Source organism: Leptopilina heterotoma, unplaced genomic scaffold (genome assembly GCF_015476425.1).
Source record: "Leptopilina heterotoma isolate Lh14 unplaced genomic scaffold, ASM1547642v1 Lhet_65, whole genome shotgun sequence".
Lineage (NCBI taxonomy): Eukaryota > Metazoa > Arthropoda > Insecta > Hymenoptera > Figitidae > Leptopilina > Leptopilina heterotoma.
The window spans coordinates 340477-367700 of record NW_025111152.1 but is presented as its reverse complement, the minus strand read 5'-3'; the positions used below and the strand labels follow the sequence as shown (position 1 = coordinate 367700).

Below are 27224 nucleotides of genomic sequence, written 5' to 3'. Positions count from 1 at the left end.
AAAGTTATTTAAAAAAATACAACATTTGAATTCTTTGTTAAAAATAAAAGTATACACACATACATCCGAAAATTTGTTGCTCTTGACGAAATATATATACTACACTTGGAAATTTGTAAAAATAATTGATTCTACGAAATTCGAAAATCGAGATCACTATAAGGCTTCCTTTGAGAGGAAGCAAAATCAATAAATTTGATGCTCTCTTTATTTAATTAATCTTTAATCATCGTATCCCTTAGCCATTATGCCCCTAACTTACTGTTCAAGCTTCGTTTCCAGGTGTCATAGAAGTAGCTGGTGTTTGACTATTCATGGCACTGATTAATTCGCTAATTTTTTTGCAAAATATTTGTTGCTTCGCAATCTTCCAAATCTTCATGTCTGTTTTCGTATATGTCCAGTGCGTGGTGTATGTTGAAAAACTGTAATGGAATATGAATCATGAAATAAATCATTTTTCGTTAAAGTTCGTAACAGTGCTAATTTGTGAGTTAAATGTATATAATAGTATGATAAATTAAACTGACATAATTATATATTAATTAATATTAATTAGCATTTAACCTACCTGAAATGCTAAACCGACATTCATTTTTTGGTAGTATTTTGGATCAACATGTTCTTTTCGTAATTTATAATTTACTTTTATCTCGTAAGGCGCTGCCTCCAAAAGTTCTAACAGAGCATACCAATGCTTTTTTGATATACCTCCATCAGGCGTCTAAAAATACAATAATATCATTAACTGTAGACTTAAATGTATAATATTGTAAATATTTTCTATTTAAATCTTAAACAATTTTAGTAAAATTTATTTAAATAGTTATATTAATTATTTTTAGTAATCAATTTATTAATTTAAAATATTTTTTTCTGAAACATTGATACAGGCTAAAATATTTCTTAAATAATTCAATTTTTTAAAAATATACTTGTTAGATTTTTTTATAATGAAATATAACTAAAATTATTTTTTAATGTCTTATAATCCACCAGAGGTTTGAATTAAAGAATATTTCGTTTGGTATAGATGAATTGAACATAATTATATATAATACAATATACGAATGCTTACATAAAAAACATCATTTTTTTCAAATTGAGTAGCAAAGTTTCTCATAATTCTTGCTAAATGTGGAAAATCTGAAAAAAAACCATAAACGACGTCTATCATCACAAGGATGACTCGCACTTATATTTTGTTCAGAAATACCAAATTTCTTCCACATCGCTCTGTTCCATGTTGCACCATCAGTAACAATTCCATCAATGAAAAGTCCTGAATTTTCAGCCAGAACAATGGCTTCGAGAATAATTTTCTCCAATAAGCTCCCATTGGCGCTGCCTTTGCTCAAAAAACAAGCAATTGTTTGGACAAATTTCCCTCTAAAAGGTTGGAACATCACCACTAAAGCGTGGTCACCCCTTTTACCTTTCTGGTTTTCTGGAGTGTATTTTCCCAAATCAGTAAATCCTTGAATTTCTAAGCTTTTTCTATCGAAGGACAATGCTTCTGATAACTTTACTTCATCAATAGCAAATATTCCTGTAATATTAAATATAATCAAATTTTTTAATAGTATACACTGAAAGAAAATTTAATTGACTATTATCAATTAAATCCTACTTGAAGCAAATAATATTTATTGGAGTCAATTAAATGGTATTTGAACTAACAATTTCAGTATTTGAAGCAAATGCCATTTAATTGACTCCAATAAATATTATTTGATTCAATTAAATATTTAATTGATAATAGTCAATTAATCGGTTATTGGAATCAAATTTTTTTTTCAGTGTATGATAAAATTATAATAAAAACAAGATTTTTTAAACTTTAGATTAGTAATAATAGGAGCTTACATATTTAAAAAAAATTGAACTTTCTACCAATTAAATCTGAAGTCTATTAAAAGTAGAATTTGAGATTTCAATAAATTAGGCTTTAAAATTAAATTTTCAATAATTTAAACTCAAATGCTTGTACCTCTTCTAGTTTCTGGTAACATTGAAGCAGTTTTCATTTTAAGCCCTTGAAAAACATAATCTTGAAACCCGTATGTGGTTTTAATATGTTTCAAATATCTCGACAATGTTGTAGGTGAAGGAAGTACAAGAATTTGATCACATCTCAGTTGTTTATACAGTTTTTTGCTTTTAATACGAAGCAAAAGGCATTCGTATATCCATTGAGTAGTGTATCTCATACTGCGTATATTTTTCAAGCGTGATGCTTGAAAACAAGCTTCAACAACCATTTGTTGCCTATTCGGAAGTACCGAAATTGCTCTCTTTAAACTCGCTTCATCAGATAAAGCGCATCTCTTTTTTATGTTTTCTACATTTCTCTTCATGTTTTCAATCTATAATATAATTTTTTTAAATCTCTAATTACACTTAAATATTAAATTTTACATATGGGGCATATTTATGTTGGCCAAAAAACTATTCGTAACTAAAATTATTGAAAAATCGCACGCAGAGAAAATTGATATTAAGTTTTGTAAAATTATTTTACAAATTAAGGGAAAAGTGCAACAATGAGGAATTTTAATATAAAAAATATTACTAAAATTTAGGAAAACTTATAAGAAATTTAGTAAAGTTATATTAGAATTTAATCAATATTTTTGATATTTTTATATAAATATATTAAATTTTTTATAACTTTTCTTAAATTTTAGTATTTTTTATATTAAAATTTCTCATTGTTGCACTTTTTCCCTAATTTGTAAAATACTTTTATATGATTATTTATCATTACTTACTGTACATGGTGAAAAAAAACTTGGAGCTTTTCCACATTTCAATTGCTCGACAGATCCAGAATCGCACCCTTTTATAAAACAAACACTCTTATTATAATAAATAATTATAATAAATAATAAATTACATGAAACGAAAAAAATTTGTCTCGATATTTTATTTAAAAATGTAAAAGTTTTCTTTTTGATTCGAAAGAAAAATAAATGAAAAACTTTTTTTTTAATATAAACACCACGTTAATAACAAACATTTCAGGACTATACAAAATTTCAATTTTCAAAAATTAGAATACGATAAGTATGAGTACCATTTTTTTCAAGTGAGGCGCTGTTGTTCCATCTGGCGTACAGATCGAGATCTCTGACCCCCCAAAAGTGAGATAACTTTACCTACTGTTAAAGCATGGTCGTGACGTCTCCTTATTCTACTTCGTGATTACATCAAATAGAAATAATTTTACTATAACTTTAATTTATTATTTAATAACATTCTAGGTAGAAAATTTTTACTACCTATTACCGTTTCCAGTTATTCTGATAAATTATTATTTAACAAATATATAAATTACAAAATAAATGGATTAACACGAATTCGTATGAAAAAAGTAAAACAGAACTATTATTTATTCTAACACATTTCAAGTTCATGTGAATACATAATTATTCTTGTTAACTAATATCAAATTACAGACTAAATCCTTAAAAGTAAATTTTATTTTTTATTTCAAAATAAAATTCCAATTTCCTAATTTGTCTATTTCTAATTTTTAGTTCCAAATTTTAGATTTCGAAATTATATAGTGAATGTTTAAGGGTTATGTTTCTCCAGCGCAGCATTGCTTTATTACTGGTCTACTACTGGTCGGAACAGAAAATCCGTACTATTACATTACTGATTTTCAGTACGAAGCCCAAGTCAGAGGCGTTACCTCCCGATGTTGGACACGTAATAGGCCAGTATGAAAGTCAGTACTGGTTGTTATTTTTCCGTACTAAACCAGTAATATGCCTATCGTCAATTTTTACCTGGGTTATTAAAAGAGATAAGTATATTCTTAGATGAAATTAAAGATAGAAAGAGATAGGTGTGGATATTGAAAGTATTAAAAGAGATGAAATAAAGGTTATTGAAAAAGATTTATACAGAAGGAGAGATAAAAAGTGATTGAAGTGATAAAATGGGGATAGACTAAGATAGAGAAACTTTATCTCTTTCTATCTCAGAGATAAAAAAATATTTAAAGAGATAGGATTTCTATCCCTTTACTTCCAGCAGGGAATTCATTATATTTTAAAAATTCCTTTTGGATTATCATGTTCAAAATATTTAATTAAAATTCAACAAGAAATTAATTAGGTTTTTTTAAACATTACAGAAACTCTTTTAAGAAATTCAATTGTTTTCTAAAAATTAAATTAAAATAATATTTTTAAAAACTACTTAATTCTTAGAATTTTTTATCATAATTTTTCAAGATTTAATTATTTTCGAATAAAGCAAATAAAAATGTACTTTTTTGGACTTATTAAAATTTCGGACAATTCATGGTCATATTTATCATTAATATTCTTCAAAAATTTGATTTAAAAAGCTTGAAAAACAGGGACTTTTGAGTGATTTTTTACTAAAGGACACTATAAATACTAAAGGACTCTATAAATTTCATAGAAAAAATGGTAGGAGAAATCTGAAAAAATTCATTAACATTCCTTAATATCTACTTTCAACATATTTACAAATTGTTTTTAAAAAAATTTTAAACAATTGTTTACATATTTATTTTTAAGGAGAAGTGCAATTTTGGCTTGTAATTGTGATAGAATTTTCAAACAAAATTAAAAATTTTTTTAATAAATTTTTTATTCTAAATTTAATAAAAAAATTATTGTATAAGCGTAAATTTCTTTTATATTAACAATTCTTTTTTAAAATTTTTTTTAAAAGTCACTCAATAGGGAAAAGTAATTGATACCCTCCGAAAACACAGGTAGAATTGTTTCGTTTATGGCTATGTTATTTTTCCTATTTTCAGGTGCCATGCAAAAAAAAGGCTACGCTGGATAGCAATCCTTCCAGAAGTTCAAGGCTGTTATTGAAACTTATTGCCCTCTTTGCAAAGGAAAAAAAAATTCTGAGAAAAAGAATTGTTAATATAAAAGAAATTTACGCTTGTACAATAATTTTTTTATTAAATTTAGAATAAAAAATTTATTTAAAAAATTTTTAATTTTGTTTGAAGTTTCTATCACAATTGCAAGCCAAAATTACACTTCTCCTCAAAAATAAATATGTAAACAATTGTTTAAATTTTTTTAAAAAACAATTTGTAAATATGTTGAAAGCAGATATTAAGGAATGTTGATGAATTTTTTTAGATTTCTCCTACCATTTTTGCTATGAAATTTACAGAGTCAAAGTGTCCTTTAGTAAAAATCACTCAAAAGTCCCTGTTTTTCACGCTTTTTAGGGTTCCGTACACCTACGGTGTATCGGCGGAACCCTATTGGTGAGACTCTGTTGTCCGTAGCCAAATCGTGTCCCCCCCCTAGCGGCTAAACTATTTGACCTAGAGAGCTCAAATTTGGTACAGATATGTATTTTCACACGTAGATTACAGGAAAAATATAGAGAATGTGTTTGGAGATGATGGTCATAGCGTTGTCAAGGAAATAACAAGATTTTTGGCCAAAAATACATAAAAAGTGACCATCCCCCCCCCCTTAACTTCTAAACTATTCAACATGGAGGGCTAAAATTTGGCATACTGGTGTATTTTATCGTGAATATTACAGGAAAAATATAGAGAACTTGCTATGTATTAATGTCCATAGCGTTGTCAAGGAAAAACTAAAAAAAATTTTGAAATTTTTTTTCTAATTTCTACATTATTTGATCTAAGTAACTAAAAATGGGTTTATTAGTCTATTTTTACAGTCTGATCACAAAAAATATATTTAAAAATCTAAAAAAAAAAAATTAAAAAAAATTTTTTTTTTTTAGATTTTTTAACAAAAATAGTATATTACGATACTAGGCCAGAAAGTTGGATTTCCTGGCCGGCGTGATATATAAGGCCGAGGCGAAGCCGAGGCTTTATATATCACGCTCGCTAGGGTATCCAAATTTCTGGCCGTGTGTCGTATACAATTTTTCTGTATCCCCAGCCGAAAGTACGTTAAATAATTATTGTTTGAATAATAAAATAGCTCAATAAGTTGCCCGCCCGACTTTTGCAAAGTCGAGGCGAAGCCGAGACTTAGCTGGTCGGGGCAGGCATGAATAAAAATTATAAGTAAAAAATAATTGTAAGTAAAATTTAAAAAATAGTAAACAAGAAATTTTCTTTTACAAATAAATATTTAATAATTAAAAAATAATAAAAGAAAATAAGAAATTTCATGCATTATTTTGATGACTGTCAGTTGTTTTCAAAACGTGAGCTCTGTATGTAACGTGTCTGTGTGGTTGCTATGCTAACATGTACGTGTGTTGAAATTCTTGTAACCAATCAGAGCGCTCGTTGGGTCTGTCGAGCCGGCCACAAAAGTCGCTATTCCCGGAGCCAAATCAGACCGGGAAGACAGTACTTTCGGCAAAGGGATACAGAAAAATCTTTTTTTACATTTTTTAAAAATTTTCTACAAAACTTTAAAAATAAAACAATAAAAACAGTAACAAATTTTGTTCCTCTACTTATTATTGTTTACAATATTAGATATATACAATACTTTAATTTTTTTATTTATTTTTTTTATCAAATGATATTAATATATTTTTTTAATTGTTTATTTTAATTCTACCAATTACCGATAAATGTTGCAAGTATTGTTTTAATATTTGTGTACGGAACCCACCATTGCAGTGCGAGTTCAACTCGCACTTGTCCAATTTTTTTATTTATATCTTTGCAAAAAAAATTTTTAGTCATATGATATGAATGGAAATTATATGAAGAATAAAATTATCTATTTCGTGCATTTTGTCTTGTTTTATAGAGATTTTTTTCTACTGAGTAATATCAATTTTTCTCTAGGGTCAAACATTTTTGAAACACATAGTAGTGTATAAGTAAATAAATAAATTTGCGAGAAATCGTGAAATTCTTACTACAGGCGAAGTTACAATATAAAGAGTCAAAACTATGTTTATTAAAATTTTCCAAAGTATTTCTTTTATAAAATTTGATTGTGTTATTAATTTACAATTAATATCAGCAAGTATAAAAATATATTTAATATTTTCGTTTCATTTTTCTAATAGGTGTCTGCAAAATTTATGAGGAACACTTGAAAAGGCGAAACCCTAATACTCCTACAATAACTTATGACATTAGTCAGCTGTTTGACTTTGTCGACCAACTAACGGATTTATCTTGTTTAGTGTATCAAAAATCAACTAACACATACGCCCCTTATAACAAAGGTTGGATAAAAGACAAAATATATGTTTTACTCCGACGAGCTGCAGGTCACTGCGAATGATTTAATTGTAAAAGAGGCATACTTTTATCATTATAATTAAAGATGTAAAAAGCAATTACATTTTCATAAACATTAACATTAACCACGTATATTGTTTGTTACTCTTACATTTTCATGCTAAGTACATAATTTTATATTCATATTTCTTTCTTTCAAAGTATCATCATGTACTTATAACTAGTATGTAAAGAAAATTTGAACCATTCTTGTGTGAAAAAATATTAATAAAACAATAAATTAAAATTTTGTCAATAATATTTTTTAAAAATGTACTAACTGTAACTTGGAAGATTAAAGTTTGTAATTGCATATTATAAATTTTTCAATGATTTTGTATGGAATTTTTCACTTAAAGAAAAGATAGTAATTAAAATATTACTTAAACCTATTCAGTATTGCCCCTCTGTATGCTACGTCAATACATTTTTTTCATTTAAATAAATTTACAAATGTGCGATATACAGTTAGAAAAGGGTAACAAAAAAGAAAATTATATCAAAAACTAATTTATGTATTTAACTGTAGTTTCAGTGATGTTTTTCAACATAAAAAAACATGATGTGATTTGCACAGATTGGGTTTATACTGTATATACATATAATAGTAACGAACTGAAGTTGAATTAAATTGTACTATTATAATAAAAATATTACAAAGTTATTCTGCATATATTGGATTTAATTAATCGGCAATTGAAATTTTTGTGTAATTATAAAAATGTTTTTTATTTAACCCCTTCGCAGTCAACGCCTCAATCTTATTAGTGGACCCAAAATTTAATAACTTTTTGAAAAACTAAAACTTGTGCAAACGAATATACAATATTTTATTTGAGGTCGCTGATTAATAATATTTTATATAATTTTAAGGTTACTTCTTTATTTATTTAGTATATAAACGGGCTTATATTATTGCCCTTTCGTACAATGTACTGAACAATGAGAGTCTTATGTTACGGTGGGTTTGAATGAAGTTCAACCCAAAGATGCTTGCGTATCAAAATTTCATTCTGATACCTTTTCTAGGATGGCCCCTGATAACTTTGAGCCCAAAAAGAAAAAAATCGCTTAGGCCGTTTTTGAAAAAACTCATTTTTTGATTTTTTGAAAATATCAATTAACTTTTTCTCTAAGAAAGTAAATAATAGTAAGGTTATTATAGGTTTTAATTAATTCAATTAACATAAGTAAACGGTCCCTAGGTGCTGAATATATGCATCAACTAAAACGCTGTAAAAAATCTAAAAAAAAACGTTAGAAAGTTGGTTTTTAAGGGGAATCCCTCATAAGAAGTGTGCAAAATATGTCAAAATTCAACATTTTTTTTCTCGCTTATTTTATTATAAAAGTTAAAAAGCCCTTTTGCATATTAAAAATTTTATTTAAAGTATTAAAAACAATAAAAAAATTATATTTTGTATTATGTATTAAAAAATTTTTGTTTTCAAATTTTTTAGGCATACCCACTAAAAAACATATTTTTTAACAATATGCAAAAAGAATTAGACAGAAACATCCATCCGTTTACTTAGAATCCCTGCAACCGATTTAAAAAACGTCGTTTTTAGAAAAACAAAGTTAAAGTTTAAGTACGATTTTTTCAGATTTATTGTTAAATGGTTTTTAAAAGATCTTACCAAATTTTAATTTGCTATCCTAGGTCAATAAAGTAAGTTAAAAGCATTCTGCTAAGCCTTTTTATGTTCGTCGCGAGCCTTTTTATTGTCAAAAACCATACAAAATTGAGTAATTCAATGTATTTGTCCAAAAATATGAACTGATATTTATAATGATATCTCGCGAACCGAATAAGATTTTTTAACATTTTTGGTCTTAAATTAAAGATAAGACTTAAAGGATCACATCTATATAAGTTTTAAATTTTGTCGGCAATTTTTAAAAAATATGCCAAAGTTTAAAAAATTGTCAAAAAACATTTAATTTTTTAATTTTCTTTTTCAAATTTGTCGATTGTTAAAATCTTTGTGTAATTTCTTAAAATTTTAAATTGTATATTATTTAATATAGAATATTATAAGCTTTCAAAACGGTATATTTCTTAAGTTTCTGACATTAGTTTTTACAGGAATATCATGATTTAAAGATTGGTATGTTTTTGGGCCATGCGCGTGGAGCCAGTCTGACGGTAGTGTGATGTACTATAACTTTTGATAGGAGCTAAATTTTGTCATAAAATTTTAAACCTTTATTCTAGAGATATTGAGGATTTTAAAAAAGCAGCAAAAAAAATTCGAAGAAAATTTTTTTTCTCATGAGTAATTCCCCTTAAAAATTACTCCCTTCCATTGCATTTTATAACCCGTTAAAGATCCTCACAAAAATTAAAGCTTATGAAAATATCTATAAATTGCAAAAATTCAATGATTTATCTTTAAAACTGTCGAAGTTATGACCATTAAAGTATAAAAAATTTATCAACAATAAATTATTTTCTTTTTATTTCTATAACGTTACATTTTTAATATTTTTGGTATTACGATGTTGTATTAATTAATCACTGGCACTGAAAATTTAAAAAAAAATCAATATTATTTTGAAATAAGAATCTTATTACAAGCGTCATATATGTCATTTGTGATTTTCATAATAATGTAAACAAGTTGTCCATTTCATGATCATTAAGCTTCCTCAATATAATATATACCAATTGTTTAATTTCTTATTTTAGAATAATTATTTTAAAGTGTTAAGATAAAATTTTAAAGAATACAAAATTTCAATTTTTTGTGAAAAATTAAAATATTTATTAATTCTATAAATTTTGATAAAATATATACTTTACATACATGAATCGATTCGTTTTTATGTCAGGAATGCAATTTTGACAAGAATTAATAAAAATTTTAATATAGAAAAAAGTTATTTCAAAAAATCCAAAAATTAAAAAATTGTTGAAAAAAATTTTTTTTTAGATATTTTTGAAAATCCTTCTGTCTGATTTTTGGTATTCGTGACCGTAATACACCTACAAAATTTTATCAAAATTCATCAAGATGTGTAAGAGAAAATTTGTCCACAAGAATCGGTGACATTCACACACACACATACATACACACCCAGTAAAAAAAATTTGATACATGGACCGCGGAGTTCGTATACGAGCTCGGTAGCTCGTATGAGAAATATGAGAAATCTCTCATACGAGCCTTTTCCGTAATGAGAAGTGTATAGATGCTTGTATACGAGGTGACTTTTAAAGCATTTTTCTTAATATAACACTATTTTAAAGTAAATGTAGATAATAGAAATGAATTTTCTCATCTAAAACAAAGCTAAATTCATAAGGGAAATGAAGTTTTAAGAAAAAAAGAATAATTTTGTTCAAAAAATTTATTCACACTGAAAAAAGGTTACAATTTGATAATTCCTTGTTACTCTTACTTACCGACATTAGATATTTCTCGGATGCGGTAAGCACGATTTTGTATTAAATTTAATTATTTTATATAAGAACATTTATATAATAAATAAATAATAATATATTATTAATTAGTAATAAAGAAAAACTTATTAATTCTACCGCTAATACAAAATCGTGCTTACTGCATCCGAGAAATATCTAATGTCGGTAAGTAAGAGTAACAAGGAATTATCAAATTCTAACCTTTTTTCAGTGTGAATAAATTTTTTGAACAAAATTATCCTTTTTTTCTTAAAACTTCATTTCCCTTATGAATTTAGCTTTGTTTTAGATGAGAAAATTTATTTCTATTATCTACATTTACTTTAAAATAGTGTTACATTAATAAAAATGCTTTAAAAGTCACCTCGTATACAAGCATCTATACACTTCTCATTACGGAAAAGGCTCGTATGAGAGATTTCTCATATTTCTCATACGAGCTACCGAGCTCGTATACGAACTCCGCGGTCCGTGTATCGAATTTTTTTTACTGAGGAGTGCGGCATCATTGAACCACCCGAAAAAGCAAAGAATTTTCAATTTTAAGAGTGGTATAGTTGTCTGCTCTCCTAACTAGTAAGAAAAATACTGGAAGACATGCTTTCATCACAATTGTCAACATGATAAACTTAAATTGTCACTTTTGCTACCTAACCTGACATCGAAATATATTAATCTCCTAGGGTAAAAGTGGATATTATCGCGGGTGTGGGTATTATCGCGGTATTTTATATTTTAATGAATATTTCAAATAATATAACAAATTTTTGACACTAAACAATCACTCCTTGAACCTGACAACTAAGACATTATAATATGCATCATATTTTTCATTATTTTTCTATTAATCAATTTATTAAAAATGTTTTAAAATTTGTTGTCTAAAAAAAGTTCAAAATGGCTCACCTTGGTTTGAGATTCAACTCTACAGTGGTGACAAAAATTATTGTTTTTATGTTCTATAAAACTCTAAGAGATGATTCTTTTTTTATATTTTGGTAAATTTATTGTTATTCTTCATAAAAAAAATTTGTTTAGTTAAAAAAAATTGATTTTTATCAAATATTTACAGTCACGATAATATAGACATCTTTTTTTTAACATGTGGGTATTTTCGCGGCTCCTATCATAACCCTTGAAAGTAAGGTTAGCAGTGTGTCTCTAAAGTTTAAAACGTTGAAATTATAGCCGATATTATTTTTGCTTGTTTTAATTTATATTTTAATAAAAGTACTTTGTATATAATATAAAAAACTTTAATTTTCAACTAAATAAATGTTGAATTAACATTGCTTTTCCACTTTGCACAGTAACTGTTAAACACATTTAGACACAATAAAAATTTCGTTTATTTGAACGTTCAGAATTTTAGTAAATCTTATAACAGTTACAAAATACAAGCAAGAAAATAAAGAGTAATGGAAAAGATAAAAAAATTAAAGTAAGTGAGATCTGTATATTTAAGGAAAAAATTTTTAATAGCTATAAAAAAGGAGCAAAAGTGTCAAATGAGAATTGACTATACGTTAGAAATATTTGATAATAATTGCTTTAGAATATTTTATCAGAGTATTATTTTATATTATGAGACTAATTAAATTATTATAATAAAACCAAGTATCTTTCTTCTTGTGATACTAGTTTACTATTGAATTCGTCCATTTATCATAATGCTTAACATTTTTTTTAATTCAAGTTCTTGCGATATTTATATTTTTAAAAACTATATTATTATTCCTTTTAATTTTTTACATTTACTACATTATAATTAAGTAACTATTACAAAAATCCAAAAAGCAATAAATAAATTATCCGCGATATTTACCACGCGATAATACACTCATCCGCGATATTTGACACGCGAAAATACCCTCAAGCCATTACAAGTCCCGCGAAATTACAAGCAAAGGAGTCTTCTATTTAATCATTTATTTAACGATTAAAACTATTTTCTATAACATTGGCAATTTTTTTTTTAAGAAAAAAAAGCTTAAATATTCATTTTAAAAAAAAACAAAGTTATATACATTTATTTATAATTTTTAAACCACTTGGATATATGACGTATACAAAATTCCTCGATAATACCCACATTTACCCTATATTAACAAATAATAACTATTTAACAACAATTTTCTATTTTTTTGAGTGGAAAATAAGATTTTTTACAATGTGTAAGTGGAACACGGAGAAAAATGGAAAAATGATTTATGCAGTCAGTGTAGTACTCCTTTATAGAATAATATGTGACAGGTACACACTGTAGTATTAGAAGTTTCATAGCTGAACACTTTGGGACTCAACACAAGTTATCCCATTCATCAGCTTAAACAAGACTGTTTATATAGTCTAAGAGGGAATAAGAGTATAAAAAATTGGAATGAGAAATTGCTTTCTCATGTAATTGTTAAAAGAACGCAGCAGTGTACAAAACACAAGTCAATAATAGAAGCGAATATTGAACAAATAGTACTCAGTCCAGTTCTTTCGAAAAATGAATGCCGTGCACATAAAGTAGATACCTACTCGAAAACCACAAGTTATTCTCTCTCTCTCACACTAATGGTCGTTTACTTATCTTACCGTTTCAGTTACTCTTACTACTCTCAACTATTATGCAGTGCAGTTAAGTTAATTAAATTATTAAATATTGCTGCGAGAATAATTAATTATACATTTCATTCAAGGTCAATTCACTATTTTGTACACGGAAAAAAAAGAATAATCAAATTTACCATGAGGAGTGTCAAACTTGAAAAAGGTTAGAAAAAAATTAATATTTTTTATTTATTTATTATTAAATTCTAATAACCGTATAAAATTTAAACTAGTTAACAATATTATTAATTTAATATTATGAATATTGTTGACATCCATACTTACATTAATTACAAAGTAAAATCCACGCATGATCTAATTTATTTCATTGGTAAGGGATGTTTCTTAAATAGGAAATTTCCCCCATCGATTGCGTAGCCGAGAGGCTTAATGTAAAAGCGTGCGATTTATAATTATGCGTATAGGGTCAAAATTCGTGAAGTGGGCAACTAATTTTCAGTTGGTCAATAAGTTTTCATAAAATTTATGTTTTTCTGTTTGAAATAATAAATAAAAAATACAAGTTGAACAGTTTTGCAAAATTCGTTTTTTTGTTGTACATATTGTTAAACAAACTTTTTTGCATGAATTTAGAAAAGTTTTTTTTTTAAATAAAGTAATAGGTAAAATTTAATGATTTTTGGTATGGTTATATAAAAATAACACGATTTTTGATTAACATTTTTCATTTTAAAATTTAACGTAATTTGATAAAATTATAAACAATTTATTTAAACAAATGAAAATAAATGCAACTTCTCGATCAGTTATTTTATTTTTCAAAATTGAATATTGTTCCTTATTTAATGCCCAAGTATTACCAAAAAGAAAAAATTGGTATTTTACATTTGTTCAAAAGAAATAAATAATTATGTTAATAATAATAAGCATTAAAAAATCATAAAATCTTAAAAATATTTTTTTTAGCTTCATTAATTAACAAAATTAATTAAAAAAACCTATTAAAATAATGTTTGAGTGTTTCTGATGTATGAAAAAAGTATAACAATTTATTAAATTGTTTAAACAATTAATTGTTGTAATTTTTTTAAATCTGCACTTAGGGCTAAAAATTTCTAGTTTTTTCTCAATAATTGTGCAATTTGTCAAGAGTAAAACATCTTGTAATGATAAAAAATAAAAAATAAATTAATTAAACATTGTTTAAACAATTAATTGTTATTTTTCTCATAAAGTGTACTTAGAGCTAGAAATATCTAGTTTTTTCTAAATTCAATCAACTAAAAAAATTAAATTTAAAAAAATAATAAAATAAATGTTAATAAATTGTTTAAACAATGGCTAAATAATAAATTTTTAGTTTTTCTATTACACTTAAGTGTTTAAGTTATATAAAAAATGTCACAATTAAGAAAAAACTAGGAATTTATAGTTTTAAGTACAGTAAATTGAAAAATTAATAGAATAAATTGTTTTAACAATGTTTAAATATTTAATTTTTTGCTTTTCTTTGATACTTAAATGTGGTAGTTACAAGAAAATGCACAATACAGAAAAAACTAGAAATTTCTAACCCCAAGTACAATTTATGAAAAATGTAACAACAATTAATTGTTTAGACAATGTTTAATTAATTATTTTTTTTATCATTAGCAGATGTTTTACTCATGACAAATTGCACAATTATTGTGAAAAAAGTAGAAATTTCTAGCCGTAAGTGCAGATTTAAAAAATAACAACAATTAATTGTTTAAACAATTTAATAAATTGTTATACCTTTTTTCATACATCAGAAACACTCAAACATTATTTTAATAGGTTTTTTTAATTAATTTTGTTAATTAATGAAGCTAAAAAAAATATTTTTAAGATTTTATGATTTTTTAATGCTTATTATTATTAACATAATTATTTATTTCTTTTGAACAAATGTAAAATACCAATTTTTTCTTTTTGGTAATACTTGGGCATTAAATAAGGAACAATATTCAATTTTGAAAAATAAAATAACAGATCGAGAAGTTGCATTTATTTTCATTTGTTTAAATAAATTGTTTATAATTTTATCAAATTACGTTAAATTTTAAAATGAAAAATGTTAATCAAAAATCGTGTTATTTTTATATAACCATACCAAAAATCATTAAATTTTACCTATTACTTTATTTAAAAAAAAAACTTTTCTAAATTCATGCAAAAAAGTTTGTTTAACAATATGTACAACAAAAAAACGAATTTTGCAAAACTGTTCAACTTGTATTTTTTATTTATTATTTCAAACAGAAAAACATAAATTTTATGAAAACTTATTGACCAACTGAAAATTAGTTGCCCACTTCACGAATTTTGACCCTATATTTAGTTGTATGGTTAGGTAGGTGTTCAATCCCGTATGATTGTAAGATTTTCCGATGCAGTTAGTTGTTAATTGTAAGTATGAAGATGTGGGAAGAATAAAACTTGTGAATTAATAAATATGAATATATAAAGAGTGCATTTAACATATTTTTCTTTTTTTTTAATGATTGGTTATTGTTTTTTTTTTATATAAAATTGACGAAGTGAATAAAAGGAAACACTCGTTTCGCGTCGCGTCGGCCATTTATTTTGACAGGTTCCGCGCCTGCGTTCCCTTATTGTGAAAATTTCGAAGTAGGGGACTGAGTCCAGTTTCTCTACTATGCACACTGCAGCGCGCCTTATAATCTTCGCCTGTGTTTCAATGCTCTTTACAGTGACATTTGGAACTGAGGCCCTCTATACACTATACGCAATACCCTAAGATGCTTGATGGAAATGAATTAATGTACTTTTACTGGACTGAGTCCAGTTTTTTCAATATTGACTCCCAGTTTTTCAAACTCCATTTTTCTCCGTGAAATATTATTAATATTATTTTCGAAGTAAATTGTAGTGTTTTATTAGATCTTCCAATTAGACATTAAAGTCCAGACGAGTAGAAGAAAAAAATTGGATTTTAAAGAACGGCATCTTGTAGATAATAAAAAATACATCTTTTTTCTCAATAAATTTTTTTTGTAGAACTAATATTTCCCATATTAAAAAATTAAAACCAAAGAATTTGTGTTTAGAAATTTAATTAAGTTTTAAAATACAAACGGTCTTTTTGCATACAAAATGTTAATGAATTCGTTCGGAATTTTGTAAACATAATCATTTGGGTCTGCTGAAACAGAAAAACTCATAAAACGTTTAAAAATTATTTTTGGTTTAATTGTTTTTTATTATAAACAATGACTTGTCAGCAATAACCCAGTGGGCAAAAAACCATCATTGTTTTAAAAACGTTCCAAAAACGTTTTTAGAACGTTTCATGTCTGCCAAATAATGTTCCAAAAACGTTCCATTGCTTTTAAAACGTTTTTGAAACATATAACGTTTTTAGGACGTTATTTAGCAGTCATGAAACGTTCTAAAAACGTTTTTGGAACGTTTTTAAAACAATGATGGTTTTTTGCCTACTGGGAAGGTTATCTTACATTCGATGAGAAAAAGTATCGAGGGAAGTTTTGAGTTGAACAAACTTCCAGTGAGAAAGTTGTTTTATATTATTCATAACGAAGTTTTTCTGAAAATTTCAAATAAATTTTTTAAGAAATAACAAAGTTATTCAATTTTTAAAAAGTTATTAAGTTTTTATTTATTTATTAAGTTATTAATTTGTATTACAATGTGTGATTTAATGCTTTTATCCAGTTTTGTTTATAAACAAAACAACAAAGAGTTTTAACAATATTTCAAAGTCTCATTAGAATTTTAAGAAGCCAGTGTTCGTTTGATTTTGTGATCGTACATTTGAATTTTCTTCATTTTGAGTTATTATAAAATAGTCTAAAATAGCCTAAGTTAAGGCGCTGTCTCTTGTGGCGTATGCGTGACGCGGCAGGAACTTTTAAAAATTGAATAACTTTGTTATTTTTAAACAAATTTATTTGAAATTTTCAGAAAAACTTCATTTAATAATATAGAACAACTTTCTCACTGGAACTTTGTTCAACTCAAAACTTCCCTCGATACTTTTTCTCATCGAAAGTAAGATAACCTTATTGCTGACAAGTCATTGTTTATAATAAAAAACAATTAAACAAAAAATAATTTTTAAACGTTTTATGACTTTTTCTGTTTCAGCAGACCCAAATGAGTCTGTTTACAAAATTCCGAACGAATTTATTAACATTTTGTATGTAAAAAGACCGTTTGTATTTTAAAACTTAATTAAATTTCTAAACATAAATTGTTTGGTTTTTATTTTTTAATATGAGAAATATTAGCTTTTTTATTATCTATAAGATGCCGTTCTTTAAAATCCAAAATTTTGAGTTTTCATTTTTGTCACTTTTGACCCGGCTGACTGGCCTCTCAGCGTTTCAGACGAGCGCAAATCGAGTTATTTGATTGACCTCCTCAATTATATGTTCAAATTGTTTATTTATTTTGTTGAGTATATATACGTCAAGATTAAATAAAAATTTGTTTGGAATAAAATATAAGTAACCTGAAAATTGTGTATAATGTTATGAATTTGAATGCTAAAAAATCATTTGTTTATCACTTGTTTCACAATGCGGAGGTTATACCCCTACTGAAAAATAACGACTGTAAATACGATCGTAAATATGACTGTGAATGCGATTCTAAATACCTGCAATATTCGTCATATTTAACTGAAAAGTTTAGTGAAAATTGTTCTTTACACAAGTTTCAATAAACATTGCAATTACATATTCCGAACATTGCAAGTAAATATTTAATAAATTTTTAGGAAAGTTGTGCTGTGGGGGTATCAAGAAGACTATATACAGGAGAACCAACTCGCCTGCTTGTTCATAGAGAGCAGTGGTCCCGTTTTTAACGGACGACTGGGCGTACTACCCCGAGGCGCACTAGTCTTCTGCACATCGCAACACATGCATAACTGTATAGGAGAGTCCAGAATAGAGTCGAACGCGCTGATAGTAACGCGCTCGTCCATATGGAATACATAGGAGGAGCGCGTTAGTATCAGCGCGTTCATACCGACGTCGACTCTATTCTGGACTCTCCTTATGAACTCTATCTGTGTATCTTTAAATAATGTGTGTTTGTTTTGTTTACAATTTTCTTGGTTATGTGCAAGTTCTGTGACAGTTGATTTTGAAAAACCTCAAATACAATGCTATAACAGAAATAAATATAATTGCAGCAATAATAAATATATAATAAATTATATATTACAATAGGATAGATAATAATTTATAATATAACATACCCTTTTTTTATTGTAAGATAAAAAATGGTTATGAAAATCCCATTACAACTTTTATTATTTAAATTAACACTCTTCATCAATACAAATCATAATTAAAAACACTAGTGTTAAATACACTTCTCACTTTTTTTTAGAAATTTCTGTATTAAAAATATTAAGTTCACTTAATATTTACACTTATTATTCAATATGAGGGGATAATAAAAACTTGCAGCTGCTACAGCTGTCAGATGGAATATATATAAAATATACACAGTTATGCATGTGTTGAGATGTGCAGAAGACTAGTGCGCCTCGGGGTAGTACGCCCAATCGTCCGTTAAAATCGGGACCATCGGAAATACTCGAGTTGTTCCTCCTGTATATAGTCTTCTTGGGGGGTATATATAATATTGACATGGGCGAATTTCCCTTTTTACGGTTAGGGGAATTCTCGTCAAATTTGTTCACAGAAAGTTGCTGTGAAACTCTTAAAAGGGCAGATTGAAATTTTTGTACTTAAGGGTGGCCGGTTGACCCGCGAGAATTTAGGGAAAATGAAAATTAACCCTTATGGGGAACTGCATGGGGAACCAATGCAACCCTCAGTGCTGCGATGTAGGTTGAATTTTGGTTGAGCGGGGGGGAGGGGGTCGAACGTGGCAGTGAGGCGGACGATGGGGGCCTTGCTGCTGACATCGTGGTTAGGAGAGAATTGGCAGGCAGGCGGTGGGGGACCCAGGGCGGCTGGAGAATAGCTTCCTTCTTTCTCTCCTTCTGGCTGCTGTTCGAGGCTCGTAGCATGGAAAAGGTAGGAAAATGGGTGTAAGGAGAAAAATTAAGCAGACTTGCGTGAAATTCAAGTTAGCTTTTATTAATCTTAGCTCGAACCGGTACCTCCCCCTCCAAGCAATGAGAGGTCGGGTACTGTTGTCGAAGTACATTATTCGGTGATCCGCTTATATCTATTCGCTGAGCGAAGTCATATTCGCACGAATCGTTTACGGGCACGACACAGCACTTTATGTAATTAGATATTGAAATATGCGTTGCTTTTCCGGTAAGTGGCCGAGAACAGGCGCCACCTACGGTGAAAATACCGTAAGGTCGCTCATTTTTTCGGATCGATCAAAAAATTAAAAGTGAGGAAGAATCCCTCACGTCAATATATATAATAAGACATCATTAATTATTATTAATTTAACATATTAAATATAATTTATTGCAACTAAAATAAATATTATTTAAGGTAAGTATTGAAATACGATTAATTCTTAAATCTTTTGAAATTTTCTAGGTCTCAAAATGTAACAAATTCAAAATGAAAAAAACAGTGGAAAGATATATAATTGTGAATAAGGATAGTACAATTATTAAATATATATATAATAAATACATAACAAACAAATATATAAATATCACTTTATTTTAATCACAAAAACTTTAACACATATACACATAGTACAATTATTTTTTAAAAATTGTCATTTTTATTATGGGAGAAACAAACTTGTACGCACAATTAAATTGTTTATAATTTTACATTAATAGGATATAATAGTCTTAAAATAAATATAAAAAATAAAATCGACAAATGACGCGAATCACATGTAAGCACTTTTGTCAAAAAGGCTGGGTCTACAGAGATGGGTAGTTACACGTAACTTGAAATATTAATAATAAATGTAAATAATAATAATAATACTAACAGAATTTGTTTGCTTTTAAAATACCCAGGCGGAAAAGTCGGACGAATACCGGATCGTCCAACCGTCTAGCGCCCGCGCCGGTTGAATTGGAGAGTCAATGCCAGTGCAGGCAGTCTGTACCGATTCGGATAAGAATTTCTACTGGCGCGGTACAAAGTCGGATCCGACTTTCAGTACAGTCTTTCTACTGTCGGCAGTACAGGCGCGGTATAAGATTTAATCCGACCGCCGGATCAAAATTTATACCACCTCGCAACCGGCGTTGTACTGGCATTCGTCCGTCTAACGACCCGAGCGGTACAGGCATTCTACCGACTGAGAACTATATAATTTATTTTATTATTAATATATTAATTAATTTAATTTACTTACTTATTTATTGATTAAGGCGTTGTACTGGCATTCGTCCGTCGAACGACCCGAGCGGTACAGGCATTCTACTGACTGAGAACTATATAATTTATTTTATTATTAATATACCCGTGTAGAAATCACCATGCTATGCCTAAAATGATTATTGGCCCTAGCTTGGACCTAACTTGGCAACCCCTTTTTATATATCCTGGGCTGGTCCTAACTTGGTACTAGCTAGGAGATCCAGTTATGACTTAGAAAAATTTTTAGGAAAATAAAGTGTCAAAATTGATACATGAAAAACATGTAAAAATTGATAAATATTCTCAATTAATATTTATAAAATTAATTGATAATCATATTTGTTTAAATAATTTATTGTTTGACATAAATCAGAAAATTATACAAATACTATAAAATAAAGTTAATTTATTAATTTATTAATTCAGCAATTGTTTAAACAAATAATTGTTATTTACTAACTTTTTACACAATCAACCTAGAAACTAGCAGTTTTTTCTAATTTTGCAATAAGTAAATACTCAGATTAGTTAATTGCAAAATTTTAAAAAACTACAAGTATCTAGACGCTTTATTGTCTTAAGAATTAATAAATAACAACAATTTTTTGTTTAAACAAATGCTGAATTGTTAAAATTATAAATTATCTTCATATTTCACTACTCAAGTGTAATAATCGCGAAGTTAGATAAAAAGCTGCACATTTTTTAGTAATTTGTTACAAAAGTTAATAAAACAGCAAAATTTATTTATTTATTTAAAAACAGATACAGACTGCAATATAATTATCATTAGTAAAATATATTTTTAATTTCGTTCGCTGACTTTAAGTTTCGTTTAAGTTGGTGCTAAACACTAAGAGATATTGCAATTCGAATGTGGGATAACCCACCCAGGTCCAACCCAGGACCTACCTGGGCTTCCTAGTTTCATTAGCAAAAACTTCTAAGTCCAAGTCTAAAAAATTTTTTGCAACAAAAAATTAATGCTTAAAATGATTTAGAATAATGAAAAACGTGTTTTTAACATAAATTTTTTTGACAATTTTTTAAAAAGTGGATCACCCGCTTAATTAATTAGGAAAAATTTCCAAGTCCAAAAGACGAATATTTTTTTAGACCAAGAAATTAATGTTAAAAATGATTGAGAACAATGAAAAACCTGTTTTTAACGAAAATGTATAGATATTTGTTTTCTTGATATAATATAAAAGTATTAATTTTTGAATTTTTATATTTGGATATTATTTTATTATTATTGTTGTTGTTAAACTATTTTTTTTATATATTATCGTGTATTAGTGTCAATAATTACTATATTGAATCATCAAAAGCAAGTCCACAAGTCACTGACAATAAAAATTTTGATCTCAACTACTTTCATTAGCATAGTGGTTAGGGCGTTAGTCTCGTAGTCCGTAGGTCGTAGGTTCGATTCCCGCGTGCGTTAGATTTTATCTACTTCTTAGGTTTGCGTTTATTCCGATTTTTCTGCATTGTATTCGTATAAGTATGCAATTTAATGATTATATATACTGTAAAATAATTTAATTAACAAATTTCTAATTTTTTTATAATTTACAATGTATATGGGGCAAAATTCCTCAATTGTCCTAACTTAAAATCGAAAGTCTTCAAATCTGGCTGATTTTTGCACAAACTTTAATACTATGGGAGAGAACTTTACCCATAAAATATTAAGATATTTTATTAAAAATTGTAGGGGGGAGAGGGGGTTAAAGTTTTTGGTAACGTGTGGACAGTGGATTCTTTTAGCTAATATAGCTAAAATACAGTAGAGTGGACAAAATTTTGACCTATATGTTTTCGAAAGGTTTTTTCCTCCTCTTTCGAATGGTGTAAAAATTTTTTTTTTTAATTAACAATTTAACTAATTTTTTTCAAAATTAAAAATATTTTTCACTTTTTTTTAAAAAACGGCATTTTTTTTCTCTTTTTTTTGCTTTAAAATAAAGCTTAATATGTGTACTTTCCATAACTGATTCTGAAAAAATGACGTTTTTTTTTGTTTTCGAATTATTAATTAATTAATTAATAAAAATCAGTAAAAAATTACTAAAAAATGAAATATTTTTTAAGCAAGTAAACTTTTCTGAATTATGAGATTATCATCGTAAAGCTTACCTAATTCCGCATCCAACAAGTATAATTACACCTATTTTTACAAATAATTGTTAAATAAATAAATAATTGAAAATTTATTTATTAATTTTTTGAAATTGTTTATAAAAAATAGTTAAAAATAAACTTGTTGGGTGCGGAAGTTGGTAAGCTTTAGGTTTGCAAGCGCAAAATTAAGAAAAGTTTATTTCTTTGAAAAATAATAATTTTTAAAAATAATTTTTATTAATTAATTAATAAATAATACGAAAAGAAAAATGTCATTTTTTCCTAATCGGGTATTAAAAGTACACATATTAAGCTTTGCTTGAAATAAGAATAAAAATAAAAAATGTCATTTTTCCAGAAATGAATAAATAAATAATCAATTATTTATTTATTCAGCAATTATTTATAAAAAACAGTTTAGTTTATGCTTGCTGGATGCGGAATTTTGTAAGCTTTACGATGATAAGCTCATAATTAAGAAAAGTTTATTTGCTTGAAAAATATTTAATTTTTTAGTAATTTCTTACTATTATTAATTAGTTAATTAATTAATTAATTAATTATTCGAAACACAAAAGAAAACGGCACTTTTTCCTAATCGAGTATTGAAAGTACACATATTGAGCTTTATTTTAAAGCAAGAAAGAAGAAAAAATGTCCTTTTTTCAAAAAATTAATAAATAAATTTTCAATTATTTATTTATTTAACAATTATTTGTAAAAATTGGTATAATTATACTTGTTGGATGCGGAATTAGGTAAGCTTTACGATGATAATCTCATAATTCAGAAAAGTTTACTTGCTTAAAAAATATTTCATTTTTTAGTAATTTTTTACTGATTTTTATTAATTAATTAATTAATAATTCGAAAACAAAAAAAACGTCATTTTTTCAGAATCAGTTATGGAAAGTACACATATTAAGCTTTATTTTAAAGCAAAAAAAAGAGAAAAAAAAAATGTCGTTTTTTAAAAAAAAGTGAAAAATATTTTTAATTTTGAAAAAATTAGTTAAATTGTTAATTAAAAAAAAAAAAATTTTACACCATTCGAAAGAGGAGGAAAAAACCTTTCGAAAACATATAGGTCAAAATTTTGTCCACTCTACTGTATTTTAGCTATATTAGCTAAAAGAATCCACTGTCCACACGTTACCAAAAACTTTAACCCCCTCTCCCCCCTACAATTTTTAATAAAATATCTTAATATTTTATGGGTAAAGTTCTCTCCCATAGTATTAAAGTTTGTGCAAAAATCAGCCCGATTTGAAGACTTTCGATTTTAAGTTAGGACAATTGAGGAATTTTGCCCCATATATTAGAGGAATATATATTAATCTCTACATATACTAACATTATTTATGAATTCGCTTTTGGTCATCATTTAATTGAAAAAAATAATAATTAATTAAAACTAATACTTATTATTAATAATTTAGGTTATTTCTTTAGCAAATATTATAAACTAATCAAAATTAAAATAAAGTATATAAATAAACTGGTCATAACTAGGCTCCCAAGTTAGGACCAGGCTAGAATCGCATCACCAGCCATTGTTGGTCCAACCTACACTGCCAACCTAGGACCAAGCTATTAACAGGGCAAAATAGGTAGGACCTGGCTAGGACCAATTTTCATTTTCCACACGGGTATTAATTAATTTAATTTAGTGCGATTCCATGGGAGATTTCAGCTTTTTCGGAGTAAGTAAACCAATTGCAATGAAACGCAAATATATACGTTTGCTGCATTCTCTCTCATTACAACGCAACGCAAAACGCTGCCATGGGATTGCGGCCTAAGGCAGTGTTTACATGCTTGCGTTCGAACGCTGCGTTTTGCGTTGAATAATGAGATGTAAACACAGCCTAAGGGGGTCCCTCGCACGCAATTCTTGCATTTGTACCTTACTTTATGCACACATACGCGATTCGGTTACAGTGGCGTATAGGCGCTTCCGTACGAAAACGTATTGGCAGAAACTCGCCGCCAATACTATTTGCTCTCTTCCAATCAAGAAGACTATATACAGGAGGAACAACTCGAGTAATTCCGATGGTCCCGATTTTAACGGACGATTGGGTGTACTACCCCGAGGCGCACTAGTCTTCTGCACATCTCAACACATGCATAACTGTGTATATTTTATATATATTCCATCTGACAGCTGTAACAGCTGCAAGTTTTTATTATCCCCTTATATTGAATAATAACCCAGATAACAAAATGCGCGTTGTGTGCTACTAATATCATCTGCACGCGTGCCGATTTATCCGCACTATGCGCGTTCACTGGACCACTCAGATGCGTCATCATATGCGATCCATAACTGTCGCATATTGTGATGGGCACATGCGTGACGGTATAATGCGAATAAATTATATTTATACTTCAGCCTTATTTGAATTAAATAAAAAGAAAAGATTATTGACATTAGTAATTTTTTTTAAATTAAAATGTTATTTATAAAAACGATTTTAATTTAATATTTCAGTACAATTTTGGAATTGAAATTGTTAAAAACTTCCAAATTCTTTTTTTGAGGTTATATCTAATACAACAAAAATATATATGTACTTTAAACAAATTAAATTTAACTTTCTTATTTTGCTGCAGTACTAAAAATTAAATCCACAATAATTCCTCACAATAATATCGCAATAAAAAACAATAAAAAATGAAATCACAATAAAAACTTATTTTGATAACACACCACAAACAATGCTGTCGCCATTATAAAATGTGTGATTGCCGATACGGGTGGTTGCGCATCATTAATTGCGTGCGTATTAAGTGCAGTTCACTGCACACGCATTCACAGCATTCGCACTGTGGATGGTAAAATGCGTATGGATTGACTCTTCTAGCAAGTCGCACTTGTGAACGGAACATGCATATCATTTTGTATCACAGGCGCTTACGAAATGCAGTTCACAACACTCGCATTATTACCAGCGTCACAGACGATAGTAAGATGCGTATATGAACCGACTCATCTGGTAAGTCGCAGTTAGTGCAAGAAACATGCGTTTAAATGCGACGCACGATTGTTATCTGGGAAGTGTAAATATTAAGTGAACTTAATATTTTTAATACAGAAATTTCTAAAAAAAAGTGAGAAGTGTATTTAACACTAGTGTTTTTAATTATGATTTGTATTGATGAAGAGTGTTAATTTAAATAATAAAAGTTGTAATGGGATTTTCATAACCATTTTTTATCTTACAATAAAAAAAGGGTATGTTATATTATAAATTATTATCTATCCTATTGTAATATATAATTTATTATATATTTATTATTGCTGCAATTATATTTATTTCTGTTATAGCATTGTATTTGAGGTTAACCATAACCTCCAAAGAGGAATTTTTCCAACTGAACTAAGTTTTCGGATTTAACGCTCTACGATATTTCAAAGATTTTAAAAGAGATTTATAAATTATAAAAACTAATAAAGATGAAATCAAGCAAAAATATTTCAGAAGATACAAACTCTTTTATGGCATTTCATTTAGTGTTTTCAAAATCAACTGTCACAGAACTTGCACATAACCAAGAAAATTGTAAACAAAACAAACACACATTATTTAAAGATACACAGATAGAGTTTATACAGTTATGCATGTGTTGCGATGTGCAGAAGACTAGTGCGCCTCGGGGTAGTACGCCCAGTCGTCCGTTAAAAACGGGACCACTGCTCTCTATGAACAAGCAGGCGAGTTGGTTCTCCTGTATATAGTCTTCTTGCTTCCAATCCTGCTTTTTTTTACTGGGTATTTCAAGATCCTTTCTTAAAAAAGACAGTTCGAGATACACTCGAAATATTCGAATCGAATCAAATAACTCGAAGGATGGAACCACATGGACATAGGCATAGACATACCTACACACACATATAAACCAGAGACTTGACATAGAACACAATTTTAAATCACGACGAAACATACACTTTTTGAATTATTTAAAATTTTTAATGATAACACATAATAAAGGAATTTTAAGGTAAAATAATATAGTGTTTTTTTAAGTTGTTGTGTTGTATATATAATACATTTTTAGAAACACAAAATAGGTTACCTGTCAAATTGTGTATATATTAAAGCTAGGTCGGGGCCGACATATGGCGCGCGAATTTGAATTGGTATTGTTGAGTTTGGAGCTGTCATGAACACTAAAATAAACCTAACCTAATTGTTTTAAATCACCTGCGACTGGCAGACTTATTTGAATTAATGTATAATGTTTTAATTATTTTCTGAAGTATATAAGTAAAAAACATAGGATTTATTTTATTTCTTAGTAATTTAATTACTAATAATAATTTAATTACTCTATTTAAACCTAAACACATTTTATTAAATTAATCTCTTTAAATTCTATTTTCAATTAATTTGTACACTGAAGCTTTGCAGATTTATTTTCTAATAATAAAAATAAATTTTGTTAAACCACCGTTATAAAATGAAATGTTTTATTAGAAAACTTTACACTGTTAAATTCTACAGTTTAAAACTCTATATGTTTATTA

At 27.5% G+C, this 27224-nt stretch overlaps 2 protein-coding genes across 3 annotated transcripts in view; one reads left to right on the top strand and one right to left on the bottom strand.

Annotated features, from left to right (window-relative positions):
• Positions 1-7910, top strand: part of LOC122510013 (enhancer of rudimentary homolog) — an 87284-nt gene extending 79374 nt beyond the window's left edge. The window contains exon 3 of the mRNA XM_043624393.1: positions 7030-7910. Coding sequence (XP_043480328.1) covers positions 7030-7250 — 221 coding nt within the window. The 3' untranslated portion in view covers positions 7251-7910. The remainder of the gene's footprint in view (positions 1-7029) is intronic.
• Positions 1-27224, bottom strand: part of LOC122510011 — a 197330-nt gene that overhangs the window by 40575 nt on the left and 129531 nt on the right. The window lies entirely within an intron of this gene.